The 26776-nt window shown below is 43.4% G+C and overlaps 2 protein-coding genes across 2 annotated transcripts in view; one reads left to right on the top strand and one right to left on the bottom strand.

The window, feature by feature from the left end:
* FARS2 (phenylalanyl-tRNA synthetase 2, mitochondrial) overlaps nucleotides 1-14926 on the top strand; it is a 201408-nt gene extending 186482 nt beyond the window's left edge. Inside the window, exon 9 of the mRNA XM_081014897.1 lies at nucleotides 14636-14926. Coding sequence (XP_080871023.1) covers nucleotides 14636-14774 — 139 coding nt within the window. The 3' untranslated portion in view covers nucleotides 14775-14926. The remainder of the gene's footprint in view (nucleotides 1-14635) is intronic.
* LOC308481798 (uncharacterized protein) overlaps nucleotides 1-26776 on the bottom strand; it is a gene marked incomplete at its 3' end in the record, with an annotated part of 231645 nt that overhangs the window by 34420 nt on the left and 170449 nt on the right. The gene's annotated exons all lie outside the window — the stretch shown is intronic.

Here is a 26776-nt window from a genome sequence, read left to right as displayed (position 1 = left end):
AGTTGTCCTGACTTTAAAAGAAACACAGAGAAGAAGAGGAGTTTGGATTTTATATCCCACTTTATCACTACCCGAAGGAGTCTCAAGGCGGCTAACATTCTCCTTTCCCCTCCTCCCCCACAACAAACACTCTGTGAGGTGAGTGGGGCTGAGAGACTTCAAAGAAGTGTGACTAGCCCAAGGTGACCCAGCAGCTGCATGTGGAGGAGCAGAGACGTGAACCCGGTTCGCCAGATTACAAGACTACCGCCTTTAACCACTACACCACACAGGATACACAATAAGCAGTGCTTTTCTGCCCAAGAAAAAATAAGTTCCTGAACTCACCATGAAGTTGTTACAGTAAGTTGCTAGGCGACTTGGGGCAGCCTTAAACAGATGCCTGTTAGACAACAGCTGTGTTCACCACCTGCAAAGGTGCTAAAATCTACAGCAAGCTGTCTCCCTAGCTGGTTTGGGGGGTCGCCCTTGGTTTTGATACCGGTCAAATAAATGCACCTGTGCTTTCCTTGTTCTCTTAGATTCAGGCAAGTGGCTAGGGCAGCTCCAAAGCGCCCTCACATAAACACACGTGTGTGTGGCCTGTCTGGAAAGCTTAAAGACCGCTGCTGCTACATGGGAGATGGATTGAAGAAAAGGAAATACAAATTGGCCCTGCCCTGTAGCTTGAACAAATGTGGCTAGGAGGGACTAGGAGCTAGGTGGAGTCATTGTTGTTGTTCAGTCGTTTAGTCGTGTCTGACTCTTCGTGACCCCGTGGACCAGAGCACGCCAGGCCCTCCTGTCTTCCACTGCCTCCCGCAGTTTGGTCAAAATAATAACTCAGAGAAGCTATGAGCTATGCCGTACAGGGCCACCCAAGATGGACAGGTCATAGTGGAGAGTTTTGACCAAATGTGATACACCTGGAGCAGGAACCGTCAAGCCACTCCAGTATCCCTGCCAAGAAAACTCCATGGAGTCATAGATCTAAAGAAAAGTGTAGACTCACACATGCTGGCCAGCTTCCCTTTTGACTTGAAATGTTCATTTTGGGCTTCTCAGAAGTGCGTAAAGGCAAGAAGTGGGCAGGGGGAGCACTGACCTGCAATGGTGCCCACCCGAGAGGTGCCAGAACTGCGCTCCAGCTGAAAAAAAGCACTGCACATAAGCATATATTAGGTACTTTGTGCTAGGTTGACAAGTGCTTGGCCAAGTGTCCTGGCTCCAAACAATGTCCAAATAGAGGAAATGTGTGGGAGCAGAAGGGAGGAATAACACAGATTTTCCATGGATTGGCAGGAAACTGTAGGTATAACTGTAGCGTATTGTCACTAAGCACCTCTTTTGCCAGGTGAAAGATTGTAATAGAGTTGCCAGACCAACTCAACCTTGGGATGTAAGCTGGGCCGTTGCCTTGAAATGAATTATGCCGGTGGTGGTGGATTTCTAATTTAAGTTCTCTTTATATTAAGCTTGGAACTCATTTGCAGGCACAGTTTGAATGGGAAAGTGTCCTAAGAGGTGAAAGATCAGTGATTTATATCGAGTGTCTGATGTTCTGCTTCTCCAGCCGTTTTGTGGCTCAGTGGAAGTGTCAGAACAGATATGCCTTTTCAAAGAACCTTATTTGCAGTGCATCTACTCCATCCTCTCCCCATCAGCGCTAAATTTTTAAGTCTCATAAGTCAAAATCTCATGAATTATTTAATTAAATTGTAAATATAATGGGCATTCCATTGTCGCATGCTTTTTAATATAAATTCTTTTTATTTTGTTCTCAGAAATCTGTATATATCTGGTACGGTGTCCTTTAACTGCAATTGAAAGACCAAAAAAAAAAAAAGGTCGCTGTTTCTCAGAACATAGATTTTTTTGTATTTATATTATAATGATTCAACAAACTATTGAGTTTAGGGCAGATTTTTAAAACAGGCCATGCGTCAAGTGATTATGCATTCAAGAGTTACATGTTTTCTAAAAGGCAGTCAGGTACTCTGTCTAGAAAAGATGGATGAAGATTGTAGTAGGCTGTTTTTGAAAGTTTTTCTTTTTCCCATCCTGCTCTCTTCCACCTCCAGTCCTTTACTGGCCATTGACACGAGAGATGCATATTCTTACAACCCACTCTGTTGTGATTATAATTTGTTTTAAATTGTTCTCAATGCTGTAATTTGTATTGCTGCAACCTACCCTGTGACCTTCTGGTGAAAAATGGGTTGTTGTTGTTGTTGTTGTTGTTGTTAAAGTTGGAGTGATTAAGAAGAATGTCCTTTGTGAAAGATTATTTTAAAAAAACAGAAATAGTTATTTTACACGGGGTGCTGCTTTCAGCAGCTTTGAAAAGGTGTCACACGGAGATTGTCATGTACTTCACATAGAGTACCTCATGTATACTCTAGTAACAATCCAGTGTCACTACTGTTGTAACTAGAAAACACACACAAAACACAACACAAACACACAGGAGGTATCAGCAGACTGAGGGAACCCTAAGGTTGGCGGAAGTACAAATGATATTTATGGGGGGGAAGCCAAGGGGGAGCCCTCCCAAAGCAGTTCACTGAAGACTAGCCATTCTCAGTGGGTGTGGATATTAAGTGCTAGAGGGTGTGGGTGGGCGATAATGGAAAACTGGGAGACTGGGAATCTTGCTGCAGGTCCTACTTGTTTCCTACTGCTTACACATGGGGAAATATAAGACTCTGCAAAGTTCTCATGTGGACTGCCACAAAGGTTTGATCGATTGAGCTTCCTAAGATGTTTTTCACGCTAAATTAAAATAAAATAAAATAAAATAATTTCACTTTGATTAACACTTGAACAGGTTTCACACTACAATTCTGCGTTGGATAAAAGCGTATGGGGAGGTGAATGGGATCCGGCCTTGCAGTTACTTCCTCTGTTATGATCTCTGCCGTCCCACCTCCCCTTCCACATGGGAATGCTGTGTGTGGAATTGTTTTGTAAAAAGGGTTTATGGTGTCTGGGCCATTAAGAGCCATTGACAGTTGAGGTCTTCAACTCAGAGTTCCTGCACTCAGGGTCTGGTGTTACTGCCAAAATGCAAGAGGTTCTTCTCTCTTGACCAGGCAAGAGTAGAAAGCCAAGGTGCTATCTGAATATCACTCTATGAGCTGAGCACACACCTAGCTTTGGGTAGCTTAACAGTTCCTAGTTTAGAGCCCAGCCACCACAACACATAGTGCATTCACAGATTATGTTCCCATTCGGTAGAAAAACAGTTGTTCACGTACGTTGCAGGCGATCCAGATGTCTTCTGATCCAGCAATTCTCTTGAGGAGGGTTTCCATTTTTCCAAAATATCATTTGCAGTGTGTTTTGTCACTGGGAAGTGTGTGGGGTTTTTTTTTAATATATATTTTTAATTATCTGGAAAGGAGCCAGATGATTTTATTACATTCACAGGTGGATCAGCTCTGGCCCATTCCTACTGTTTCCTCTAAGCTCCCAGAATGCAGCTTTTCTCCAGTGAAGTATTTCATCAATGGTGTTAAAATCCCAGTTGTTGTTTTTTTAAAGTACAAGAATACTTTAACAGTGCAATCACAGGTGGCAAGCCATGTTCTCTGCAAGGCCCCTCTTAGATGCAAAGCAGAGACATAGTCATGAGTAGTTCACACTGCCCTTTGTAAGCTTAGATTTCTTGTAAATGTCAGAGGAGCTGCAGTAGATGAAAGTTCATTCCTATATTTAATTGTAATTTCGTTTTTCTGAAAATCTTTGAAAGTAGGATTTGAAAGAGTCGAGAACATATAGAGCCTCATTTAGCTGAGCCCCACAAAATGCTTTTTGTGTACATGTGCCCATCTGTCTAGTACAGCTGTCTAGTCTAGCCTTCCTGAACCTGATGCCCTTCGGATGTTTTGGAGTTCATCTTCCATCAGTCCCAGCTAGCATGGCTAGTGGTCAGGGATGGTGGAGTCCAACACATCTGGAGGGCCCCAGGTTGAGGAAGGCTGATCTACTTTGTCTTAGCTGGATAGCTCAGTCGGCTAGAGCATGGTGGTGATAACACCAAAGTTGCAGGTTCGATCACCGTATGGGACAGCTGCATATTCTTGCATCGCAGGAGGTTGGACTAGATGATCCTCAGGGTCCCTTCCAACTCTACAGTTCTATGATCCAGTTAAGTTTCCTTTTCTTCACAAGGATGGGTGCTGCCCATCCACATTTATTCTGGGCTTTGCAGAAAGGTGAGAGGGCAGGATGTCATAGTTTTTACTTAGAAATCAATTTGCAGAGCTTTTGTTCCTCACAAAGAACTCTTGTGAACTAGAACTTTTGCATGCGCTTACCACCAGAAGTTGACCCAATCAAATACATAACTTTGCTTACATTGAGTATCATTGGAATTCTGTTTTCTATGGCAAAAGTTTCACCTTGTTTTCCCCAAAATCAAAGATGAAACTTGCAATCCATGAATATGAGCGTTATTTGTGCTTTCTGCTAATGTCAGTATACTGAGGTCTGTCACATGTTAAGTTCTTGCTACTGCATGGTATAAAGGCATTACAATTTTACATGGATGTATTCAGATTATAAATGGTGGTGGTGACACATTTTGTGATTGTGGGGGTTCAGAATACAAATCCCCTTGGTTTGGGAGTTTATGACAACTGAGTGCAAACTCACTCTGAAGGTTGAAGTTAACTAGGTTTGTAGTCATTGTCAGCCTTTTCCTAGGGAGCCTTGACTGCTCCTGTTTTCCTGCCACTTTCCCAAGAGTAAGCTGGCTTGGAAGTGCGAAGAGGGCATTGACAGAGATGAGTGTCTCTTTGAACCGTTGAACATGGCAGGCAGAAACTTGTGCAGAATCTTAGCAGAAACTTTGGGGCGCCTGGGGCACTCAGGGGAAACCCTTGCTCAGGGGAAATGCATGAGTTCCCTCCTTCCATATGTCTCTGCTCATGCAATTATAGTGGTCACATGGGCTCTTAAAAGTTCAAAACAGCCCTAAGATTAGCATTTAAAATCAAAAGTGTTGTGGGTTGGGGTTTTTTTTTTTTTAATTCTACTGAATCTCTCTTCCTCCTTCTGTCACCTTCTGCTTTCCCCCTAATCTTTTGATAATTTAAAATTGCTCAGAATTTAACCCGTTTGAACAAGATTGTTCTGTTCACTCTGCTAATTATGGCTTCTCCCATGGGCAACATGAATTCCCTGCACAGAGGAGAATTCTTCAGCTCATTCAGAGATCTGTGGAGATGGGCTTCTGTAAATGCTACCTATGAAGTTGGGCTGGAAGTCACTCATTCATAAGCAGCCTGTAAAGTTGTGCTCAGGATTGCGGTCTTAGTGTCTGATCTGTGAGCTACAATACCAGCAAATGTGAGTGCAGGCTCCGGCAAGGACTACTGCAATGGTACACTGCAACCCTAGGACCTTCTGATACCTGCAGCTGCGTGTGTTGTCTGTTCCACACAATGTAGGAGTTCGGCCTTCTGGGTTGTGGAACTGGCCCTCCCCTTGAATATTAGACATGTGCCATCTCTGATCCCTTTTGGACATCTGCTGATGACTTTCCTGTTTCAACAAGCCTTTTAAAGATGTTTTATCACTTGTTGTTTGACACCTTTGGGAGCAAGAGCAAGATAGAAATTCAATAAATAAAGGCAGTGCTTTTTTGGGGGGGAGAAGGGTATACATTACCCTAAACATTTTGTGAATCTTTGTACTTTTGTCCATTTACTGTATTTATTTCCCCCGATTTGAGGTATAAAATGGTGGTTTTCTTGAGTCAAAATGAGAGTAGCCCTAAACATTTGTTTTTAGAAAAAAAGCACCTAATACAGTGGTACCTCAGGTTAAGTACTTAATTCGTTCCAGAGGTCCGTTCTTAACCTGAAACTGTTCTTAACCTGAAGCACCACTTTAGCTAATGGGGCCTCCCGCTGCCACCGCGCCGCCAGAGCCCGATTTCTGTTCTTATCCTAAAGCAAAGTTCTTAACCTGAAGCACTATTTCTGGGTTAGCGGAGTGTGTAACCTGAAGCGTATGTAACCTGAAGCGTATGTAACCCGAGGTACCACTGTAAAGGAATAACTATGTGAGCAACAGTTAACAATAACCAGATACAGTGAAGCAATAATACGACACAGAAATAAGCCAGAGCAGTGAGTCTAACTAATGGTCCAGGCTTGAGGCTTCTCTAATGCCGGAAATGACTGGCAGAATCCGAGACCAGGGAGAAGAGTTGGTGGAAGAAGATTGGAAGAAATTTAAAGACTATCTACAGAAATACTGCAAAATTAATGAATGTTAGAATGATGTTGGATTGAAGTTAAATGGTTTCTAGCAGCAATGTTATAAAGGAATATGTAAAAATGGATTGTTAACAGGTGATAATCTAAAGTTACAATATATTAAGATAAAAGATTAAGATAGAATCAAAGAGGGAAAGGATTTGCTGAATTAACTAATTTGAACTGGAATACAAAAAAGGGAGGTGTGAGGAGTTCGGGGAAACAAGCAAATGAAAGTTAAGATATGGAAAGACTAATCTGTTTTTTAACTGTTTTTATTTTGTAATTTCATTTTCTATTTCCCCCCCTCTTTTTTCTTTCTTTTTTCGCTTATTTTTGTATTATGTTGAAACTTTAATAAATATCTTATAAAATAAAAATAAAAATAGAGGCTTCTCTAATGCCAATCTCCATAACTTTCCCTGCCTCCACTTTTATCTACCGTTCCACTCATTGCAAGAATAAATTGGGTAAAGCGAAGTTCATGTATTGTGCAAAATGAAAAAGTGGATTGTTGCATGCTTTCCTTAATTTGTTTTCAAACTTTGGAGAGCGTTCCATGTAGAATTTGGGTATTTTCTTCTTCTTCTTCAGATGTGGCTAAAATCGAAAACCCTACCATTCTGTCAAACTCCTCTTTGAGACTCCACAGTAACTTTCAGTTACAGAAAGGTGTGAGATGACATCACCACGATGCGTGTTTCCCCAACCCACTGCCACAGTGGGAAAGTGTAGAAATGGACAGCATGATGATGCTGTTTTGCATATTTCTATTACTACGTGTTAAAGGGGCGAGGAGGGAGAATGCGACACAGCTTTGCCATTTTTGGCCGTGTTTTTCTCCTCTAATTTCGCCTTAAGTGTTTCCTTATTTATCTCAGTTTTGTTAAAAGCACTGCATCTCATTGTCTATTTTTGTTGCAACCATGGTTACAGTGTTTGATCATGAGAGGAAAAGATATTTGCATTGTTTGCATGGGCCAATATTTGGCCTGTTTTCTCACACTGAACAGTTTTAAGGTGAACTCCCTGGATATTAACCTAGTGAATGGATTTAAACATTAAAGGGAAATGTCTGGACACCTCCCGCCACTCTGATTTGGCCTTGCTTCCTTCCAATTTGTTTTAAATTCTTTTATAAATTCTCTTTTTAGTTTATTATTTGAATACATTTTTAATCTGACAGTAATCTTATTTTTAGTAATGCTTTTTGTAGCCTTTAGTATTAACATGTAATTGGGGGGGAAGTTCCTCCTGATTATTAATAACTTTCTGGTTTGATCTATTAGTAATAAGGACTGAAAAAGGTACCACACTTCTCTTTTTAAAAACAAAACAAAACACTCTATTCCCCCATACAAAATCCAGCCCTTTCATTTTGTAAGGAAATGAAAATGAAAATGAAAAATGAAAAGAAACTACTTATAGAAGGTTGTTGGTGACCAGTCAATTATAAAGAATGTTTAAATTTTGTAGGGTTCTTGGGTGTTTGCAGGTAGTTCTCCAGACTTTAAAAAATGTGCCTTTGTAATCAAGGGAGCCAAAGACCTTATTGAAAATAACAAGGACTGTGAATTTATAGGACCCTGACACCTGCCTAACTCTGCCTGGTTTAAAAAATGGATGGGTGCTCTTCAACTGTGGCACACACATTATGAAATTCCCTCCTGAAGAAAGCATGCCAAGACTGCTCTGTTGGATTAAAAAAAATTCCAGTTCTTGCAAACCTTCTCCTTTCTTAAGTCTGTGAAACTCAAGGTCACCATTCTGTATTGAAAGCTATGGATTCCCCCCCCCCCCATGCTGACATTCACTCTATTTACCAGGGGTGCCATCTGTGCGGGGCTGTGGGGGTCCAAGCCCCGCAAACAAAATGTTCAGTGAAGGGGCCGGGGGCCCCCAAAGTTCTGCAGCGTCCCAAACATGCATGCAACATCAAACATGCATGCCACGGGGCATGTGCACACAGCATTCTGATGTCACGCGGCCTCAGGCCCCCTCAGTTGTGGGGGCAAGGCGGTGCACCTGCTATTTACAGGAATAAACTGGTCTACTAGTTAATGGATTTTATGTGGGGCAAAACTTACTAGGACAGGTCCAAATACCATTAACAGTCAGAACTCAAAATCCCTGGGGTGGTTTCCAATACATCTTTCTTTGGGACTTCCTTCAGCTAAATTATAATTTGGTTAACTTGATAAGGAGTTGAGTTCATTTCTGGCGTCGTTTCAGAAATTATTATATGTGTGCATATGGATGGTGTGTTTTTGTCTCAGTGTCATGGATACCTTCTTCATTCCGTATTGGCTGAAGATCCCCAAATCTTTGGGTTCCTGTTTTCTTGGAAATGTTTCAGAGAAAAAGACTCAGTGACCGAGGCCAGCAGATGGCTGCATTGTTGTGGCAGACTTTCTGAGAAATGGTCTGCAGCTAAGCATCTCTCCTCTAGAGCATACAGATGGTATTTTAGCAAAGTGACATTTTTGGCATAGTATAATCACCTGCTTCTGTCTATTCTTCCAGCACACAAGGCTGTAATAAAACAATTAAGGCTGGAATCAAACCATAGGTTTTTTTAAGAGAATTGGGAGTGGTTTGAGAGAGATATTCCACTTACTATGGTTTTCTACTATCCTGTTGTCTCTGATCAAACAAGCATTGCAAGTTTTTGAAATTATGATCCAAACCTACAAAACTGTTTGCCAGGGCAAAAGTGGTATGGGTTTACTCCTCTTTTCTATATTACCTTCAACTCACAGGACTGAAAATCTGTCTCCAGCCTTCTTGTTGCTGCTGCTTCTAATTTTTTATTCTCATTTTACAGCTGTGTTATCAAAATCAACAACAATAACATCACAGCACTCTGGAGATATCTTCAGCCTTGCAATAGCAATTCCCACACAATACTGGTCAACCTTTCTATAAATAGGAATATATATGAAAATCGGTTATCATGAAGTCCATATGCTAGTATAATCCCTAGGGACTGGTTTCCACTTTCAGATGTGGAATCAAGCTTCACTAGTCTCTAGCAAAAGAGTCCTTATGTTTTATTCCTCTTGCCTGTTGTAACTTGTGTGTAAGCTTTTCAGTGAGGTCTATACGTCTTACTCTTCTATACTTAATTTTTAAAATACCCTTTTTAAGGTAAGTTGGAGATGACCATACTGGATCCTAAACCCCTTCAGCGCAATCTCATGATTTAGCAACCAGGCATAGAACACTATTTTAAAGGCTTTCTCCCCATCTGCAAGGCTTAGACAGACCAACAGCCCCCACTGCCTAACAGGGTTTGAATGGGGTGTAACTTTACAGCAGCTTACAGGAGTGCCAGCTTGGCCTTGGGACCGTGGGTGCCTGGGGCCGTGGTGCCATGCAGTATGCATGGCCCTGGCACTGAAATTTGTGGGTTCCCGGCTCCTCCATGGGGAATTTTGTGGGTGCTCGGGCACCCAGGGCCCCAGAGAGTTGGCACCTATGGCAGCTTAACTTACACTAGCTTGCTTTATGTTCGGTTCTTGTGCATTGTGCATCACTTGCTTAATATATCAAAGTCTGTAGCATTCAAGCCAAACATCGTTGGACTTGGCTATCCCATCAGCCACCTTAATCTCACTCAACAGTTCTCACAACATGTCAAAGCAGAGTTTTCTCTGTACATCTCCCACAAACTCTTTATTTTAGCCACTGTCCCCTTGCTAGGCCTGTTTCCTCCTCACTTGTCTACTCTTGGAAGGAGCACTGAGGTTACCAGCCATCGGTGTGAAGGATGTCAGCTGTTCCAGCCTCATTTTAAGTCCAGGAGACTTTAAGCCCTGTGTGTGGCTGCCTAGTGGAGTCAAAGCATTAGAGGTCAAGTTGGAAGTTACCTTGTCATGACTGCATGCTTGACAGGCAGTCCGTCAGACCACTTGCGAGCATTCCCAGGCATTCCTACTAAAAGCAGCACAATCCAGCCACTAGCTAACTTTGTGGTTCCAGCATGTGAGAAGGAGAATTTCACATCAGGCATCAGGAGGAGCATATGAGCGCCCCAGGGCTAAAAGCAACACGGGCTGCAGAGGCACCTCCACTGTTTCCACTGTTTTTCATAAGCTTTCGAAGCAGAGTAATATTTCAAACTCCTGGGGCCAAATCCCACGCTCAGTCCAAAGGTGTCCTAGACTAACACCAGTGGACATCCAGCCCAACAACATTGGGGGTGTGGTCTTTCAAAAACGTCAAGAGCTTGCAAAAGGATGAAAACCTCAGTTTAAAACTCTTGCAGTCCAAACTTCCAATAGTGCTGGGCTGTGTGTCTACCATCTCAAGCTTCACTAACTGGTGCCCTGCTGCTGAAGCAACAGTTCCCTTGCTGCCCTGTACCTTCCCACTCCATTGCTACATAATTCTTCACCATTCTTGGTTGCTCTCTGCTTTTTCCTGTGCCTGTTTTTGGAGATCTGACTCAAAGCATTAGCCTCTCTGGCTTGAGGCACACACTTCATTCCGTGCCATCTGGGTGCTGTATATAGTCCTATCCCCATACTTTTGCCCTATAAAAAAAAGCAAGAGGAGTAGGTCTTAAGTCTACTCTGGTTCAAGCACATATATTGGTGGGGTGTGGGTTTAAATCATATTCCCACTGACAGTGTGATGCCATGCAAGCTTCAGCCATCTTACCATTAGCTGGCTTGGAGCCAAGAGCAATAATGGTCTGCTTCGAAATTTATAGCATGGTTTAGAGTAATCATCTGCACTCTGTTAGATGCGGCGGTTTCGAGAGCATAACGCAGAGAGGAAATAGCCATTGTTTGTCAGCTCTAATCACTTTGCAATATTTTCCTCTAGCCTCTCTCGCATGGACGGAGAGCCCTATAATTGTTGCAAAACTAATTGAGTAAGGGGTGTAGCGGTCTTCAGCGTGTGAGCAGCGTGGTCCATGAGAGTCGGTGTGGTATAAATGGTTAGATCGTCGACTTGTGACCAAGGAGACCAGAGTTCAAATCCCCACTCAGCCATGAAGCTCCCCAAGTGACCTTGGACCAGCCAGTCAGTCACAGTCTCCAAGCCTAGGCTGTTGTGGGGATTAAATGAGGAAGGTGGGGGGAAACATGTGCACCATCTTGAGCCCCTTAGAGTAAAAAGTTGGCTATAAACAAACAAACAAGCAAACAAGCAAACAAGCAAACAAACAAACAAACGCACAAATGAGGTAATACTGAGGTAAATGAACTGACTAAATAAATAAATAAAGAGGAAATGCTGAGGTAAATGGACTGACTGAATAAACAAATGAGGTAATACTGAGGTAAATGAACTGACGAAAGAAAGAAAGAAAGAAAGAAAGAAAGAAAGAAAGAAAGAAAGAGAAAGAGTTAATACCTGAGGTAAATGGAATGTCTAATGACCTGCATAAGGGCCAAACTGGATTTAATGTTAAAAACACTCTTTGTCTCTCTGGTTTTCTCCTCTTCTTTTCAAATAGCAGGGGTGGGGATAGGAAGCGGAACTGAGATTTCTTTCTTTCTTTTGTTTATTTAACTTTTATACCACTTTTAGGGGAAGAGCAAGGATGCCTCCCAAAGTGCGTGTTTACAAACTGTGTATGTACTAATACGCGTAAAATAGAATGTTAAAAGCCATTGAAAATGCGTAGACATAGATTTCATTCAAACCAATAATATGGCAGCAATGATTCGTCAAAGCAGTAATGACCATATCAACATCTAAAGCCCAGTTAGTAATTTAGCCCCTAAAGGATATTGTAAAAAGATGGGTCTGTAAGGACCATTTGAAAATGCTGCGGGATAGTGCTCTCATTCAGAATAGAATTCAAGAACTTTGGGGCCACTGCGGAGAAGACCCATTTTCTGCTTCCACCAACCCATTGCAATAGGGCAGACATGTCCAACACGTCGATCGTGATCGACGGGTAGATCCTGCAATGAATTTTGGTCAATCGCCACCCGCCCTCCGCTGGAGACGTTGGGGCTGTTTTGACGCTGTGCATGCCCACGCTTACCCCGTTGGTGTGTGCCCGCCCTCCCTGCATCCACCCCTGCCATGTTGGGGGAAGCAGCCAACACCCGTCCACCCTGCACCCATCCCTGGGTGCCAGTTTTTATATTGCATTGTGGATCATAGTCAACTTCAAGTTGGACATGCCTGCAATAGGGGAAACTGTGACCTCATGAGCACATGAGGATAATCACCCTTTCACTCTTGTCACATCCTTCCACAATACCCCTTGTAAATGGCATCCCTCTGGAGGGAGATTTTTCAGCAGGAAATCTGTGCAGGTAGGGGGATGAATTAAACCCCATTTGCCCAGGTCATGGTCCTGATCCAGATAACCCCACCTCCACACACACAACTGTTATTTTAAAATGCACACATATGAAAGAGACAAGCATGTTTTTAATCTGGTTTAGCTCTCAGCCTCCTATGTCCAGCTGTAGACATTGCTGTCAACATATATGGAATGCTGATCATGCAATCATTCCTGCCACTATTACACAAAATAATGTCTTTTGTTTCAGCCATTTTATTTGCTGAGAGGTGTTTTTATTTATGCTCCTTTTGGCACGAGAATCCATCAATATATCTGCGCTATGTTTCTCCCCATTGTCCCTTGTGTGGCGCTCCAGTGTATTTACTGTGTTTCATTACCCGAAAGCCTCAGGCTGTGGCTGAGTATGTTGTGACGCTAAGATCAATTAAAGCTTAATGAAAGGAGAAAGAGGCTGTGTGATTGCAGGCCGGATGGAGTTGTCAGAAGGTGCAGTTTGGGTAAATAATGTCCTCCTTACTCAGTGTTAATCCTTAGCATTTGTTGACCTAGCAGAACTGCAGGCTCAAGAGTTTTTCTGGCTGGGTATTTCGGCTCTTGACAGTGTTGCAAACTGCGTTCTCTGCAGTAGTGGCTTTCAACGTTTCCAGGTAAAGGATCCACCGATTGGTGCAGCCTTTAACCACCTAAGTGGCGCATAGCTCTTTCCTTTTTTTTTAAAGCTGCCTGTTTTTGTCGTCTTTAAGAGAAGTTGTGGGTAGCTGGGTTCACAGGAAAGTTGCCTCTGTTCCAGCTTGCCTGTGTATGTGCACTACAAGCCCACATGCTTGTCTGTTCCAACCCCAGGAAGTGCTTCTAAAGAAACCTGGCGGACAGGAAGTGCAGTCCAAAAGGGATTATTGTGGGATCACTACGACGTTCTGCATGTGGCAGTAGTGTTTGTTTGTTTGTTTGTTTGATGCCTGCCCTTCACCCTAAGGTCCCAGGGTGGGTAATAAATATCCCCCCCCACCCCAAGAAACCCATACAGAAATTTAATACAGAACAACACTGCACAATACGACTGTGTGGTACCAGTCTAAATACATTACCAAGCGCGTGCTTGTTGATTTTTTAAAAAGTCAATCGACTTGCGTGATTGGACATTTATTTTAGGATTCAGGCAGGACAGCTGTGTTACAACAAACAGAAAAAAGAGCCTTGTAGCACAGTTAAGACAAACAGATTTATCCTGGCCTAAGCTTGCGTTCAATGGCCTTTTGGCCCTACTGTTTACCTTCCCCAGTCCCCTCTCCCATTAGGGGTGTGGGTGTGTGCACGCACACACACACACGCTGAGAATACGACTCATACATCAAATGCAGGAGAGAGCCTTGTGGCACCATAAAGTCTAACAGATTTATTGTGGCATATGCTTTGTGGACCAGAGACCACTTCATCACATGCATGAAGGGTTATTTTTTATTTACCTGCCACCATCAATGTACATGGTGTTTTACAGAGTAAAATAATACTCACTCTCATCCAAACCCTGTCTCCTTTGAATGTGTGTGTGTGTGTGTGTGTGTGTGTTTGGTTCCTTTGTGCACTTGGGAATGTGGATTGGTTCACTTGTTTGAGGTAAATCATTGGTTTAATAATCAGTGGGAATTTTACATATGCCTCTTTAGCTGCTAGGGTTTTCTTCACCTCCTCCTCTTCCTGACCCCCTTCTTCTTTTTAGATATTTCACAGCAGGCAGAAGATCCCAAGGTGCAGTTGCAAACACACACACACACACACACACACACACACACACACCCCGTTGATTTTAAAATTGACTTTCCTCTGGCACTTCAGCAGAGGGGCACATAACCACTGGTACGGGGTTTCAAGAGGGGAAAGAATGTTAAAAGTTGAAAAGCATGATGGTTGTACCTTTGAGATACAAGTGGGACTACAAAAGAGATTTTGCTGGTTTCCCTGTAAGTGAATTATGCATTATGCTCCATTCCTTGTACTAGCATATGTAATTAACAACAAGACAAGAAAAAGCAGGAAGTAACTGCGAGGGTGTACTCATTCTCTCTATATTTTTATTTGACGTATAACTCTCCAACATCTGGTTTTTGTTTCCTAGGACAAAAAGGACCAGCCATTGTTACGAGATCACTTACCGCCACTTGGAAAAGACCTTGACTCAGAAGGAAGTAAACTGCATCCATAAATCCATTGAGGAATCAGCTGTACAGAAATTAGGAGTAGAGGGAAGATTTTGAGCTTTGAATTCTCCAGTTTTCTTTTATCACTGCCCTGCCCACACCCCCTTCTGTTTGAAAGCAGTTTCTATCATGTGGAAGCTTTTGGCAATGGTGGAATTTTCAGGTAATAAAAAGTGAACAACATAACAGTTCCTGAAAATATCAGTGAATCGCTTGTTGGGTAATTTGTACGTTGTTAATCAGTTCTTGTGGTCGTGTGTTATTAAACTCCAGAACGTGTGTGCTATTTCTGCATGGACAGGATGTTCAATGCACTTGCAATAGAAGCTCAGGCCATCTACAGACAACTATAGGTCGTTTGTGAATGTGACCCAACTGTACATTACAAGCTAGACTGCCGACAAAATGAAGGTCCTCCCTCCCTTTTTTGCAACGGAGAAAAAGATGCTTAATGGGCATGGTAAAGGTAAAGGGACCCCTGACCATTAGGTCCAGTCGTGACTGACTCTGGGGTTGAGGCGCTCATCTCGCTTTACTGGCCGAGGGAGCCGGCGTACAGCTTCTGGGTCATGTGGCCAGCAGGACTAAGCCACTTCTGGCGAACCAGAGCAGCGCACGAAAACGCCGTTTACCTTCCCACTGGAGTGGTACCTATTTATCTACTTGCACTTGGCGTGCTTTCGAACTGCTAGGTTGGCAGGAGCAGGGACTGAGCAACGGGAGATCACCCTGTTGCGGGGATTCAAACCACTGACCTTCTGATCGGTAAGCCCTAGGCTCTGTGGTTTAACCCACAGTGCCACCCACGTCCCTAATGGGCATGGTGCTGGAGCCCTTTTTGCAGTTTTAAATCTTAAGGCTGCATTCCTATGCACTCCTTCCGAGAGTAAGCCCTATTGAACCCAGTGGATTTTACTTCATAGTAAACATGCATAAGATAAATTGGCGATGGAGGTAATTCCCTGCAAATTAATTAGGTTGCGGCCTGAGCCTTGCAGATTTTTTTTTTTTTTTAAGTTGGACTGCACAGTGGTTTGCTGGGATACAAAACAAGCCCACGGCTTAATTTGGTTTATCTGGCTTTCTTTGTAAAGCTGCTGCGAAGGGAAGCAGTTGTGAATTACCTCAGCCACAAATTGCTTTGCAATTGCACCACTTCAGACTCCAGCGAATTCTACCGTAAACTAACATTCCCAGTACAGTAACATTAATCTAAAAAGAGCCAGGTACGGAGTACCACAATCAAGACTTCTTTTATCTCACTGAGTCATTTAGTGGCCGCTGAAAGACACAGCATTTGTTTTCGTAGGGGTTTTTTTTTGCCTCAGTTCTTTCTTTGCTGTCTGGTGTCTCTGTCTCTCCTTGGTACTGGCACATTTGTCTGCCTCCTCCAGTGTTGTATTGAATATTACCAAATTGATTTTCTTAGCAAGAGAGCCATGGCAGACATTTTGGCCTGCTATGCCTGCAATATGAAGCCAAAGCACGGGTACTTCTCTTTGTTAGCAGATCACAGCAACATTGGGCAGCCTGTGTCCCCTAAACTATAAGTTCAGTGAAGAATACCAACGCCGTTGCCAGTTTTGAAGTAAGATTCTAACCGCCAGCTCTGTCAACTTCTTTAGACTGAAAACGGGACAGGGGCCGGTCTTGTCCTGGCCTCACACAGCAAAAAAATATTGGGCTGGCAAGGAACCGCAGGCCAGAGATCAAATGTGTCTCCCCAGGCCTCTTTATCCAGCTTTCAATGCTCTTCATTATTTCAGGCCACCTTCTCGGGCCACACCTTCTCTCCACAGGCTGCACCCTACACTGGCCCTGATCCACAAACGCCTCAAATGCTTTCTTGTGGCTGGAATGTGTCATGTAACTGTGATAATGCCTCTTGCTTGCAATGGGTGAAGGCTGGAGAGGAATGTGAGGATGAAGGGTTGCTGACTTTTACATGGCTGAAAAGAAGCCTGCTATACAAGGTTAAGGTGCTGCCTTATTAGTATTATTATAACAACTACTACTACTAGTAGTAGTACTAGCACTAGTACTATTGTTGTTGTTTTTATTACCCTGCCCATCTGACTGGGTTGCCGCAGCCACTCTGGGCAGCTTCCAACATATATAAAAACATAATAAGACATTACACATTAGAGGGGCCACTAGGGGCGCATCAGAAGATGGCTGACAGTAACATCTCTCCGACCCACACGAGGTAATTAGGAGGCTATGATGGGAGTAAATAGCCTCCCTACCCCCCCAAGGTTGTGGGGGGGGGCTGCCCTTGCCTGCTGTGCCCTATACCACCCCCGAATTTGTGGGGATGGGGGCACTAGGCAGAATGCCCTCCTGTGGATCTCGGCACTCCTGGATGCTGTCTCTGATCCGCGCCTCTAGCTGCAAGAACTTCAAAAGAAACAATTAGGAGGAAGCGAATGCAAATATTTCAAGGAAGGAGGGGGAGTAAAGACTGCTAACTGAAGAGATCTATGATAAACAAGACGGGTCGGAAGAACAAGAATAAATCATGAGAAGATACGCCAAGGCTCAGTATGGCAAAGGGACTGGATGGGGGAGGGGGGAAAAACTTTCCTTTCTTTCCTCTATGTGATTAAACAAGAATCCCCCCCGCCCACAAGTCAGAAATGCCGTTTTAATGACTTAAGCCGTGGATTTATGACTGTGTGGAGATAAATTTTCTAACCAAAGCATGTTTTAAGAAGATCATGGAAAGTATAAGAGCTTTGGAATGACACAGTTAAAAATACCGTCGCCATGTTGGCAAGCTCTGTCGGAGGACTTGAGTCTGGGAGGACTGTTTTTATATTGTGGGTGAGACTCCTCAGAGGGACTTAAGAGCGACAGATTCGAGATTAATGATGGAAAGAGCGATGTTATTTATGAAAAGCGATGATATATGGAAACCATCTCGATATGAGGATTGGACGAACGGAAAAATTCACACAGGATTATAATTGGTGTTTATCTGCTTAAGGAGATTATCAGAAGAGATCATAAAGAAAAAAAGAAAAAAATATACGAACAAGATGGGGTGTGGAAACAGCAAGATAAGACTGGATAGAATTATGAACTTTATTTGGACTGATTTGGATATTAACGCAGTAGCAAGAAGATGATCGGAATCCCCCTTCGGAACTTGAAATATGGGTCCCCTCAACAAAAATTTAAAATTCGGCTTTGTAATTTGGAATTTATGTGATGTGATTTGATTTGATTGGTCGGTTAATAAAAATTATTTTTTTTAAAAAAAGACATTACACATTAAGAAGCTTCATTATACAGTGGTACCTCAGGTTAAGTACTTAATTCGTTCCAGAGGTCCGTACTTAACCTGAAACTGTTCTTAACCTGAAGCACCACTTTAGCTAATTGGGCCTCCTGCTGCTGCCATGCCGCCGGAGCACGATTTCTGTTCTCATCCTGAAGCAAAGTTCTTAACCCAAGGTACTATTTCTGGGTTAGTGGAGTCTGTAACCTGAAGCGTATGTAACCTGAAGCGTATGTAACCCGAGGTACCACTGTAAAGGAATAACTATGTGGGCAACAGTTAACACTGTACAGGGCCGCCTGCAGATGTCTTCTAAAGTTTAAATAGTTACTTACCTCCTTGACATCTAATGGGAGGGCGTTCCACAGGGTGGGTGCCACTACCACAAAGGCCCTCTTTCCCCCAATTTTGCCTCTGACCCCCCACACCTATTACTGGTACACGGCCCCCAGAAATCTGTCCTCTAGGGTGCGCAGCCACGGACTTGCAAAGGTTCCCAACACCCAACTCTCCATGACGGCTCCAGTCCCTGATCCATATGATAAATGCTAAGTATTTACCATGTGAATAAATACTGGCAGTGATGGACCACCAACTTGGATGGCTTTAGAAGAGGGTTGGACAGATTCATGAAGGGGAAGGCTATCGATGGCTACTAGCCATGATGGCTGTGATCAGTAATGCTTCTGAATACCAGTTGTTGGAAGCCACGAAAGGGTAGGGTGCTCTTGTGCTCGGGTCCAGCTTGTGGGTTTCCCACAGGAACCTGGTTAGCCACTGTGAGAACAGGATACTGGACTAGTTGGGCCCCTGGCCTGATCCAGCAGGCTCTTCTTATGTACATTAGAGGGGGGGGGCAGCACATTGGTGGAGATGCTTTGAACACAGTCATGCTTCAGCCCTCTCCCCCTTCCCACCACCAGTCATTTCTGTTATGTGGAGGTGCAGTAAATGGACCATTGGCCTGCACTGGTGTTTTTCTCTTAATTTGCTGAAGGGGGGGGCGCAGAGAGAACGGGTGGCGAGACGTGTTCCTCGCAGCCCACACTGAAAAAAGTAACCTCTGCCTCCCTCCGTAAGTGTAGCTAGACGTGATTTAAAGCTGCATCATGCGGCTTTGATAAATGATAAATAATTAGCTGGCTCTGCTGGAACATTTCATTCTTAATTATCGTGGTTATATATTATTAATAAAGGTGTTTACTTGTCATCATGCCAAGCCATTTGTCAGGGGACAGCAGAGAAAGGCAGAATAATTCAGAATTACAATTAGTGGCCCGACATCAAGGAACGCTGCTACTCTGAAAACACACGTGCTTATCTAATGAGGGCTGCAGGAGCTCCGGAGACTTGCACGGCGGTGACCACACCAGACAGAGTATGTGCCTTCCTTAGGATGCAGAGGAGAATGAGAAATCAGAAATGTGTGGAATCCTTGAGGGGTGAAATGACTCCTTTCTTTTATATTTGGAACTCTTTCGACTTCCCTCTGACATTTTGCGCTAAGAGATGCATCTGCAGCCCTGGCACTGCTTACGGATAACAGGACTTACTAACTGCTTCCCTCATAGACTCACCCTTTCTGCAGAAAGAGTTTCTCAGCCTTTCTTCTGTTTGAGACGCAGACAGATGGGAGCAAAGCCCTTCCTCGTAATTTATAACCGTCATACGCCTCTAATCCTTTGCTCTCATTCTCCATAAACCTTCCAACAGGAGTTCGAAGGATTCTGGCCTGGCTTCCTTGATAAGAAGCATGGTCTTGGTAAAATCCCCTAGGTAGGCCTTTAAACTTTTTCCCTGAAAAAGTCTCCATTGCCTCACAGGGCACGCTAAGCAAAGGTAATGCAGTTTCCGGGGGGGGGGGTGTGTGTTAGGGTTTTGATACTGATTCTGGAGAATCTAGTTGTTTGTTTTTTGAAACAAAAAACAAACAACTACATTCTCAGGATTATTGAGATTGGTTTCAAAACCGTCTCTAGAGTTCTGGCACAGAATTGTAGGCCTATTCAATTTTACTCCCCTACCCTGACTTACCACGAGCAGGAAATATCACGCTAAGCACCTTATAGCATAAGACTTTTTCCTTCTTCTTCTGCTGGTAGATCAGAGTTCTTCATCCTAAGCTTCATTATTGTGGCTTATCTTTCTCAAAGAAGGTCCATGTAGGTCCTGATATTACTGTTCCTAATCCTCTCTTTAAGATGAGATGCCCAGGTCTGCAGGGAAGCACAGTGCAGAAACGCACAGAAGGTGAAAATCGCATAATGTCTGTATGTATCTCAGGCGCAAAGAGACTCATGCACACAAAATCTTGTTGAAGGTGGCCTTCAATGACCCAAGGTGTCAGACTTGGCAAGATCACTCTGACAGCTTGTGTGCCTTCAGTGATTCCCACCCCAGTTCCACACACACACACACACACATATATATCTTCTTCTTTGGCGATCACTTGTAGCCGAGTAATATTGTTTTCCATAAACACGGTTTTAACAATGAGTCCGTAAGTGACTGTGGAGGCCAATTCTGGATCCACACGTCCTTCCACAGTGGGGACATAGGTTTCCGGGCGGGAGCTGATCACGGTGTGGATTTGCCAAGCATGCCTTCCTCCTACCAAGTTTCTCCCTTGAGTCCTGAGTTTGAGTGTCTTCAAAGCCCATGACACTTCAAAGCCCATGGTAAAGGTTTTACCTTTTCCATATATACGTGAAAGCATTCACGCAGCCATGTCTTTGAGGCAGAAGAGCCACCACCAACAGCATGGAGCAATTCATATTTGCAAAGTCACATGATAGCATGTTAAAGAGCTGGTGTGGTATAGTGCTGGTTGAGAGACTTTGGGAGCCACCTGTACAAATAGGTAAAAGGTAAGGTAAAGGACCCCTGGATGGTTAGGTCCAGTCAAAGGCAACTATGGGGTTGCGGCTCTAATCTCGTTTTCAGGTCGAGGGAGCTGGCGTTTGTCCACAGACAGTTTTCCAGGTCATGTGGCCAGCATGACTAAACCACTTCTGGTGCAACAGAACACCATGATGGAAACCAGAGCACATGGAAACACCATTTACCTTCTCGCTGCCACAGTACCTATTTATCTATTTGCACTGGTGTGCTTTCGAACTGCTAGGTTGGCAGGAGCTGGGACAGAGCAACGGGAGTTCACTCCGTCGCAGGGATTCAAACCACTGACCTTCTGATCAGCAAGCCCAAGAGGCTCAGTGGTTTAGACCACAGCGCCACCCGCGTCCCATGTTCAAATACTCAGCCAAGAACTCATCCTCAGGCAAGCCAACATCTCTCAGGCTGAATTCCACCACCAATACAATATGGGAGAAATTATGGTGCAAATAGAGTATGTGGAAAGATGCTTGAATGTAGTTTTCCTGTTGTGTGATAAGACCAAAGGTGAGGATGGTTTTGCAGGACCTCACAGTGCATTAACATTCCCCTACAGAGCCCCTGCCCCCCACAACATGGCCATGTGAGTCAGCATTTAAAAGACTGAGCAGGGGAAAATAACAAGGGAACTAATTCTTCGACATGAACTGGTGAGAAGAAACTCACTTTATATAAGGTAGGAAATCAGGCTGGTGATTTCTCTGCTTTCTGCTGAGAAATGTTCGGCCTTGCAATGTCGCTTTGATGAAGGGAGAATTACCTGGCTTGCCAAAAGAGACTAAATACTTCATGATGTTTCCTGCTGTCCAAGGCTCAGGACTCCTGCGAACATTCCCTTTTGAAAAACAGGGCAATTTTGCCTCAAGAACCTCCTTTCTGAGCTCTGGTGCTTTCCCTTCCTAGCTTAAAAGTCTTCGTGACATCTGTTTTTAGAATAGTTTGGGACACCCACTGGCAGTGGCAGGAAAGGTGCGCACAGACACACACGCATTTCTGGGAACAAAAGAGACAGTTTTATAAAAGAAACCCTTATAGCTAGAAATTCCTGAACACTGTACTTTAAAGTGTTTTCCAAAAGAGTAGGGTTTTTTTTGTCAACAGGACAAAGGAGCCAGTTATATTTATGTACCCAGTGCATGTGTCCTACCCAACTATCATAAATGTACATAAATGTGTTTATTGTGTTTCTTGGTACAAACGATTATTCAAAAGTTTGCATCAGGGATTCGGGGGGGGGGGGGCATGCAAACCTATAGATGATGTTGAGCTACACTGGCCAGGCTGGCTGAGGAGTTGATGATGGGAGTTGAGAGTCCAACAATATCTGGGGGGCCATACGTTCCCTATTCCCAATGTATTGGAATAGAAACAAACAGAAAGCCTTGGAAACAAACAGAAAGCCTTGTGTACTCCAGATGCAAATTGCATGGTATCTACTTTTTAGAAGTGCAACAGCAGGGATCATTCAGTTCATAACTTAAGGGTTAATTCTGCTAGTTTTAAAGTCAGGTGTTGCTTAGCAACCTGGTGGAGTGGCATGATCTACCCTGAGGTAGCGTGGGCTCTGATTGGCTGTGTAGTTCTGAGAGAGCTTTCCTCTATATGTTTGGTTGAATGTCTCTGTGCTGTGTACACAAGGCCTGAACTCAGAAAGACAAACTATCTTTGTTTATCTCTCCTCAGACACTGCTTTGTTCAGTTTTCTCAATGAAGTGTTGTCAGGGCTTTGACCTTCAGCTGTGTTGTTTTTCTTTTAAATATATATATTTTATTAAAGATATCTTAGTTTGCAAAAATATGTGCATTGTCTCTTTTTTCAAGCTGTGTTTTCTACAGATCAGTTTCATTTGTTGTGAGACATTAGTGTTACATACAGTGTTAGGTTAGGGAAAAAAGGGGGAAAGAGGTGGAGGGGGAAATGGTGAGTGGGGTGGGGTGGGGTGGTGTTATTTAAGTGATTTTGCTAACATTGCTGCTTTTTTGGACTGTACAGAGCCAATCCTAACCTGTAAAGTCGTACTGGAGACAAATGACTCTTGTGTGCACACATAATACAACCAGTGCCTGCGCAGCAAAATTTTCTGAGTCAAGGGAGTGGTTTAGTTGTTAGAATTTCAGATCAGACCAGAACTAGGAAGGCACAGGTTCAAATCCCCTCTCAGCCATGAAGCTCACTGGGTCACTGTTGTCAATAATTCTAATTTTCCACTTCAGCCCATGCCCGATCTTAATATGGAGTACTATAAAGATAATGGCTTTAAAAGCTGGATGGCTTTAAAGAAATTCACAGATAGGGCTATCAGTGGCTACTTGCCACAGTGGTTATGTTCTACCTCCACTGTTAGAGACAGTAGGACTCTGAATGTCAGTAACTGGGAATCACGAGGAAGAGGATGCTAGACTAGATGGGCCTGTGACCTGATTGATGGGGAGGCTGATGCTGATGAAGACATCTTTCCGCAGGGCCTGCAAGACAGAACTGTTCCACCAGGCCTTTGGGCAGGATGCAGTTTGACTTACCTTCTATTGTATAAAACAAACCCGAAGGAGGCCCCCAACCAGCTCACAGGTCCTTGTATGCTCAGTGGAAACAGTGGCGGAGCTTCAAGCTCCAGCGGGGGGCGGAGAGCAGGCGTGGGTGTGGCTGACGCGTGTCCCGGGGGTGTGGCACGTGCCCTGGGAGTGTGGCATGCTTCCTGGGGGCATGGCGTGCTGCCTGCAGGGGCGTGGTGCCCGGGGGGGGGCAGCCGCAGTGGCACCCCACCATGTTCCTCTGCCAGTGAGTGGAAACAGTTGGTCCTGGCAAGTATTAACCACTCTCAAATGAAACCTGATAATTGCCACCTGCCCAGATTTTAACTTGTCTGAATTAATTTTAAGATGTATTTTCATTAATTGATGTCTGTTTTTATGCATATTGTGTTGTTTTTATAATGTTAGCCACTCTGAGCCCAGCCTTGGTCAGGGAGGGCGGGATACAAATGAAAATAATAATAATAATAATAATAATAATAATAATAATAATAATAATTTTATGAAAAATAAAACACCAATCCTGAAAATACTGTGGAAATATGGGGTGGCTTTTTCCATTAATGGCTGTACTTGATATTCTCCGGTGCTTTCCCATGTATGTCTCTGAAAGTACTTTCCAAACACTGGTTTCAGTAAAATTAACAGGAAGTGCTATGTGTTTCCCGAGGGACCAATTATAGCAGGGGGGAAATTACACAAAACTGCAATTCTATCTGTGGGATAGCAGCTCTTACACCCAGTCAAGCTTGACTCAGTCAGCGAGGCTCTTGGCCCCTGGGCAATACATTCCCTTTTTTCCAAATAACTTCTTGGGGAGCTTGAAGCCTTGGAAGACAAGGCCTTTGGCTGATGGGAGCAGGTTAGTGCAGTCAGCACTTCTGGTCCCCCGGGTCTTACAATTCCTTTTCAAGAGAGTACGTACAAGTCATCCAATGACAACATCCGTAGCACACTGCAGCATGTGAGAGATTTGATGGTATTTTTGGAACAAAATAATTTCAAGGCAGAAAATATTTCTGAGATTATAATATATATACTTTGACAAATCTGTGATCTGCAAACGTTCCAGCTGGACAAAAACTTTTGACATAACGAGTATTGATAGAAGAAGAAACTAGGGGGAGGGAGGTTTGCTGCCAAAAGTCACACAAACTGAAATTAAAATACAGTGGTACCTCGGGTTAAGTACTTAATTTGTTCCGGAGGTCCGTTCTTAACCTGAAACTGTTCTTAACCTGAAGCACCACTTTAGCTAATGGGGCCTCCTGATGTCGTCGCAGCATGATTTCTGTTCTCATCCTGAAGCAAAGTTCTTAACCCGAAGTACTATTTCTGGTTTAGCGGAGTCTATAACCTGAAGCGTATGTAACCTGAAGCGTATGTAACCCGAGGTACCACTGTACAGCAGTGCCATAACACTTTCATGAACACATTCAGCCTGAACTTGGTTTTTAAAACCATTGCTGCCATGCTTACCTTAAGAAGCCTATATTCCCACTAGAATTGCATACTCATGTTTATTTTTAACACTTCCAACTGAAGGAGATGCCAGGTAATACATCACTGTGAAGATTGGGACCACAGAAGTTTTGGAGTGGACGGCTTAGGAGACAGCATTCCCTGTGGTGGCCCCTTAGCTATGGAACTGCCTTTTCTACAGTGGTGTATCTGGCATCCTTGTTGCATAGCTTCTGTTATATGGCAAAAATATACCTGTTTTCCCTAGCCCTTGACACCTGACACACATATATTTAAGGACCGCCCTATTCTCCCGATTGCACATTAAACTCGAATATAGAATTTTTATATTGTTGTAACCTGCGCTGGGTTCTTATAATGAAAGGTAAACAGAAACCTAAAGTAGTAGTAGTAATGTGTGTTGTTATTATCGAAGTAGGTCTGCTTTTCTTTTCCTCCTTTGATTTCAGGCAATGCCATACAAGCTGTAACAGATCATTTCCCCTCCAACGACGATTGTTTTGTGGAAGAACGGAAGCCTATTTAAAGAAATATTACTGTATGATGAATTCGCAGGCAGGATTTGAACTATGAGCAACAGAAGGAATTAAGAGATTCTTGTATTATTGTTGTGGTATAAGAGAGAGAAGACAGGGTGCAGCAAGGATGAGAAATAAAAAAACACCATGGAAAATGGGATGGGAAGCCAACAAAAGAAAAGAAAAGAAATATTATGTATTGGAATGTATATGTGAATTTTTTTAAAATTTAATAAAATATAAGTGGCGGGAGGAAAACATCATTTCCCCTCAGAAACCTAGGACCCTTTCAATTTTCCAGTAGTCAGCAGCCAAGGAGGGAGGTTTCAAGGCCTTTATGACTGTTGTTCTGATCGCCACAGTTGTAGACGTCCAGGCCAAATGAGGACAAAAGGGCTGGTTTGCAGCATATTTGCAGCTCTCTATCTATCCACAGGTACACTTTCTGCAAGGGTACCTGCCATGCACGAACAAAACAAACATCAGGAAGCAAGTAATTGCTACCTGGGTGTTAGTATGCTTGGCCTTTCAGGAGATGTACGAGTCCAACTTGGGAGCTGCTACGAGTCTTGAAACTACCAGAAGAGGTGAAATAAACATTCACAACAAATAGCATTTCCTGCTCCGATAGGTGTAGCTTTGTACATGATTGTGTGGAGAGTTTACTGGGGATCTAGTCACCCGATCTATTCTCTCATGCTGTAGGAAGAGGCAGTCCGGCTAAGGCCTCCATTTTGAGAGGTCAGGGACTGAAGAGAGATTAAAATGGATGTTTCTCATCCTTCTCCCCTGCAATTCTCTAAGAAGAAAGAAGACAGACCCAAAGGAAAACAACTTCTACCTGGTCCTTTATTAACTGGAGGTCTGGTTTTAATACAGACAAAAACATCCGTGTGAGAGCAATCATTGCACAGCTAAGTACATTGGGAGAGTCAGATTTAAGGTGGTTTCAGTAAGGGATAAAAGCACCACACAACTTACGAAAGGTGTTTAAAATCTGTATACTGATGATGTCCTGTGGAGAGCAGAATTTGCAGTGAATTCATCTATGCTAACTTTGTTCTGCTAAATAAAATATGTATAATAGAACTAGGATTTTGATATTATGTGTGCTTAGGATGAGAGTCGGCTTTAGTGAACAACATGTGTTTTACTTTGAATAAACATGATAGGCTCAAGGTGTGGTTTTGGTGTATGTATCCTGCCAGGTAAAACCACACATGCTGTGGAAATTATATTGTCATGAATTTTAGGAGTCAGCCTGCGTACCTTCTAAAACCTATGACTCTGTATCAGTGAGGCTAGAATGTATAAGAGGGAACCTGATGGACCAACCAAACTATTATTATTAT

Source organism: Podarcis pityusensis, assembly GCF_964106645.2.
Source record: "Podarcis pityusensis genome assembly, chromosome: 7".
NCBI lineage: Eukaryota > Metazoa > Chordata > Lepidosauria > Squamata > Lacertidae > Podarcis > Podarcis pityusensis.
This window is presented reverse-complemented; position numbering and strand designations above follow the sequence as displayed.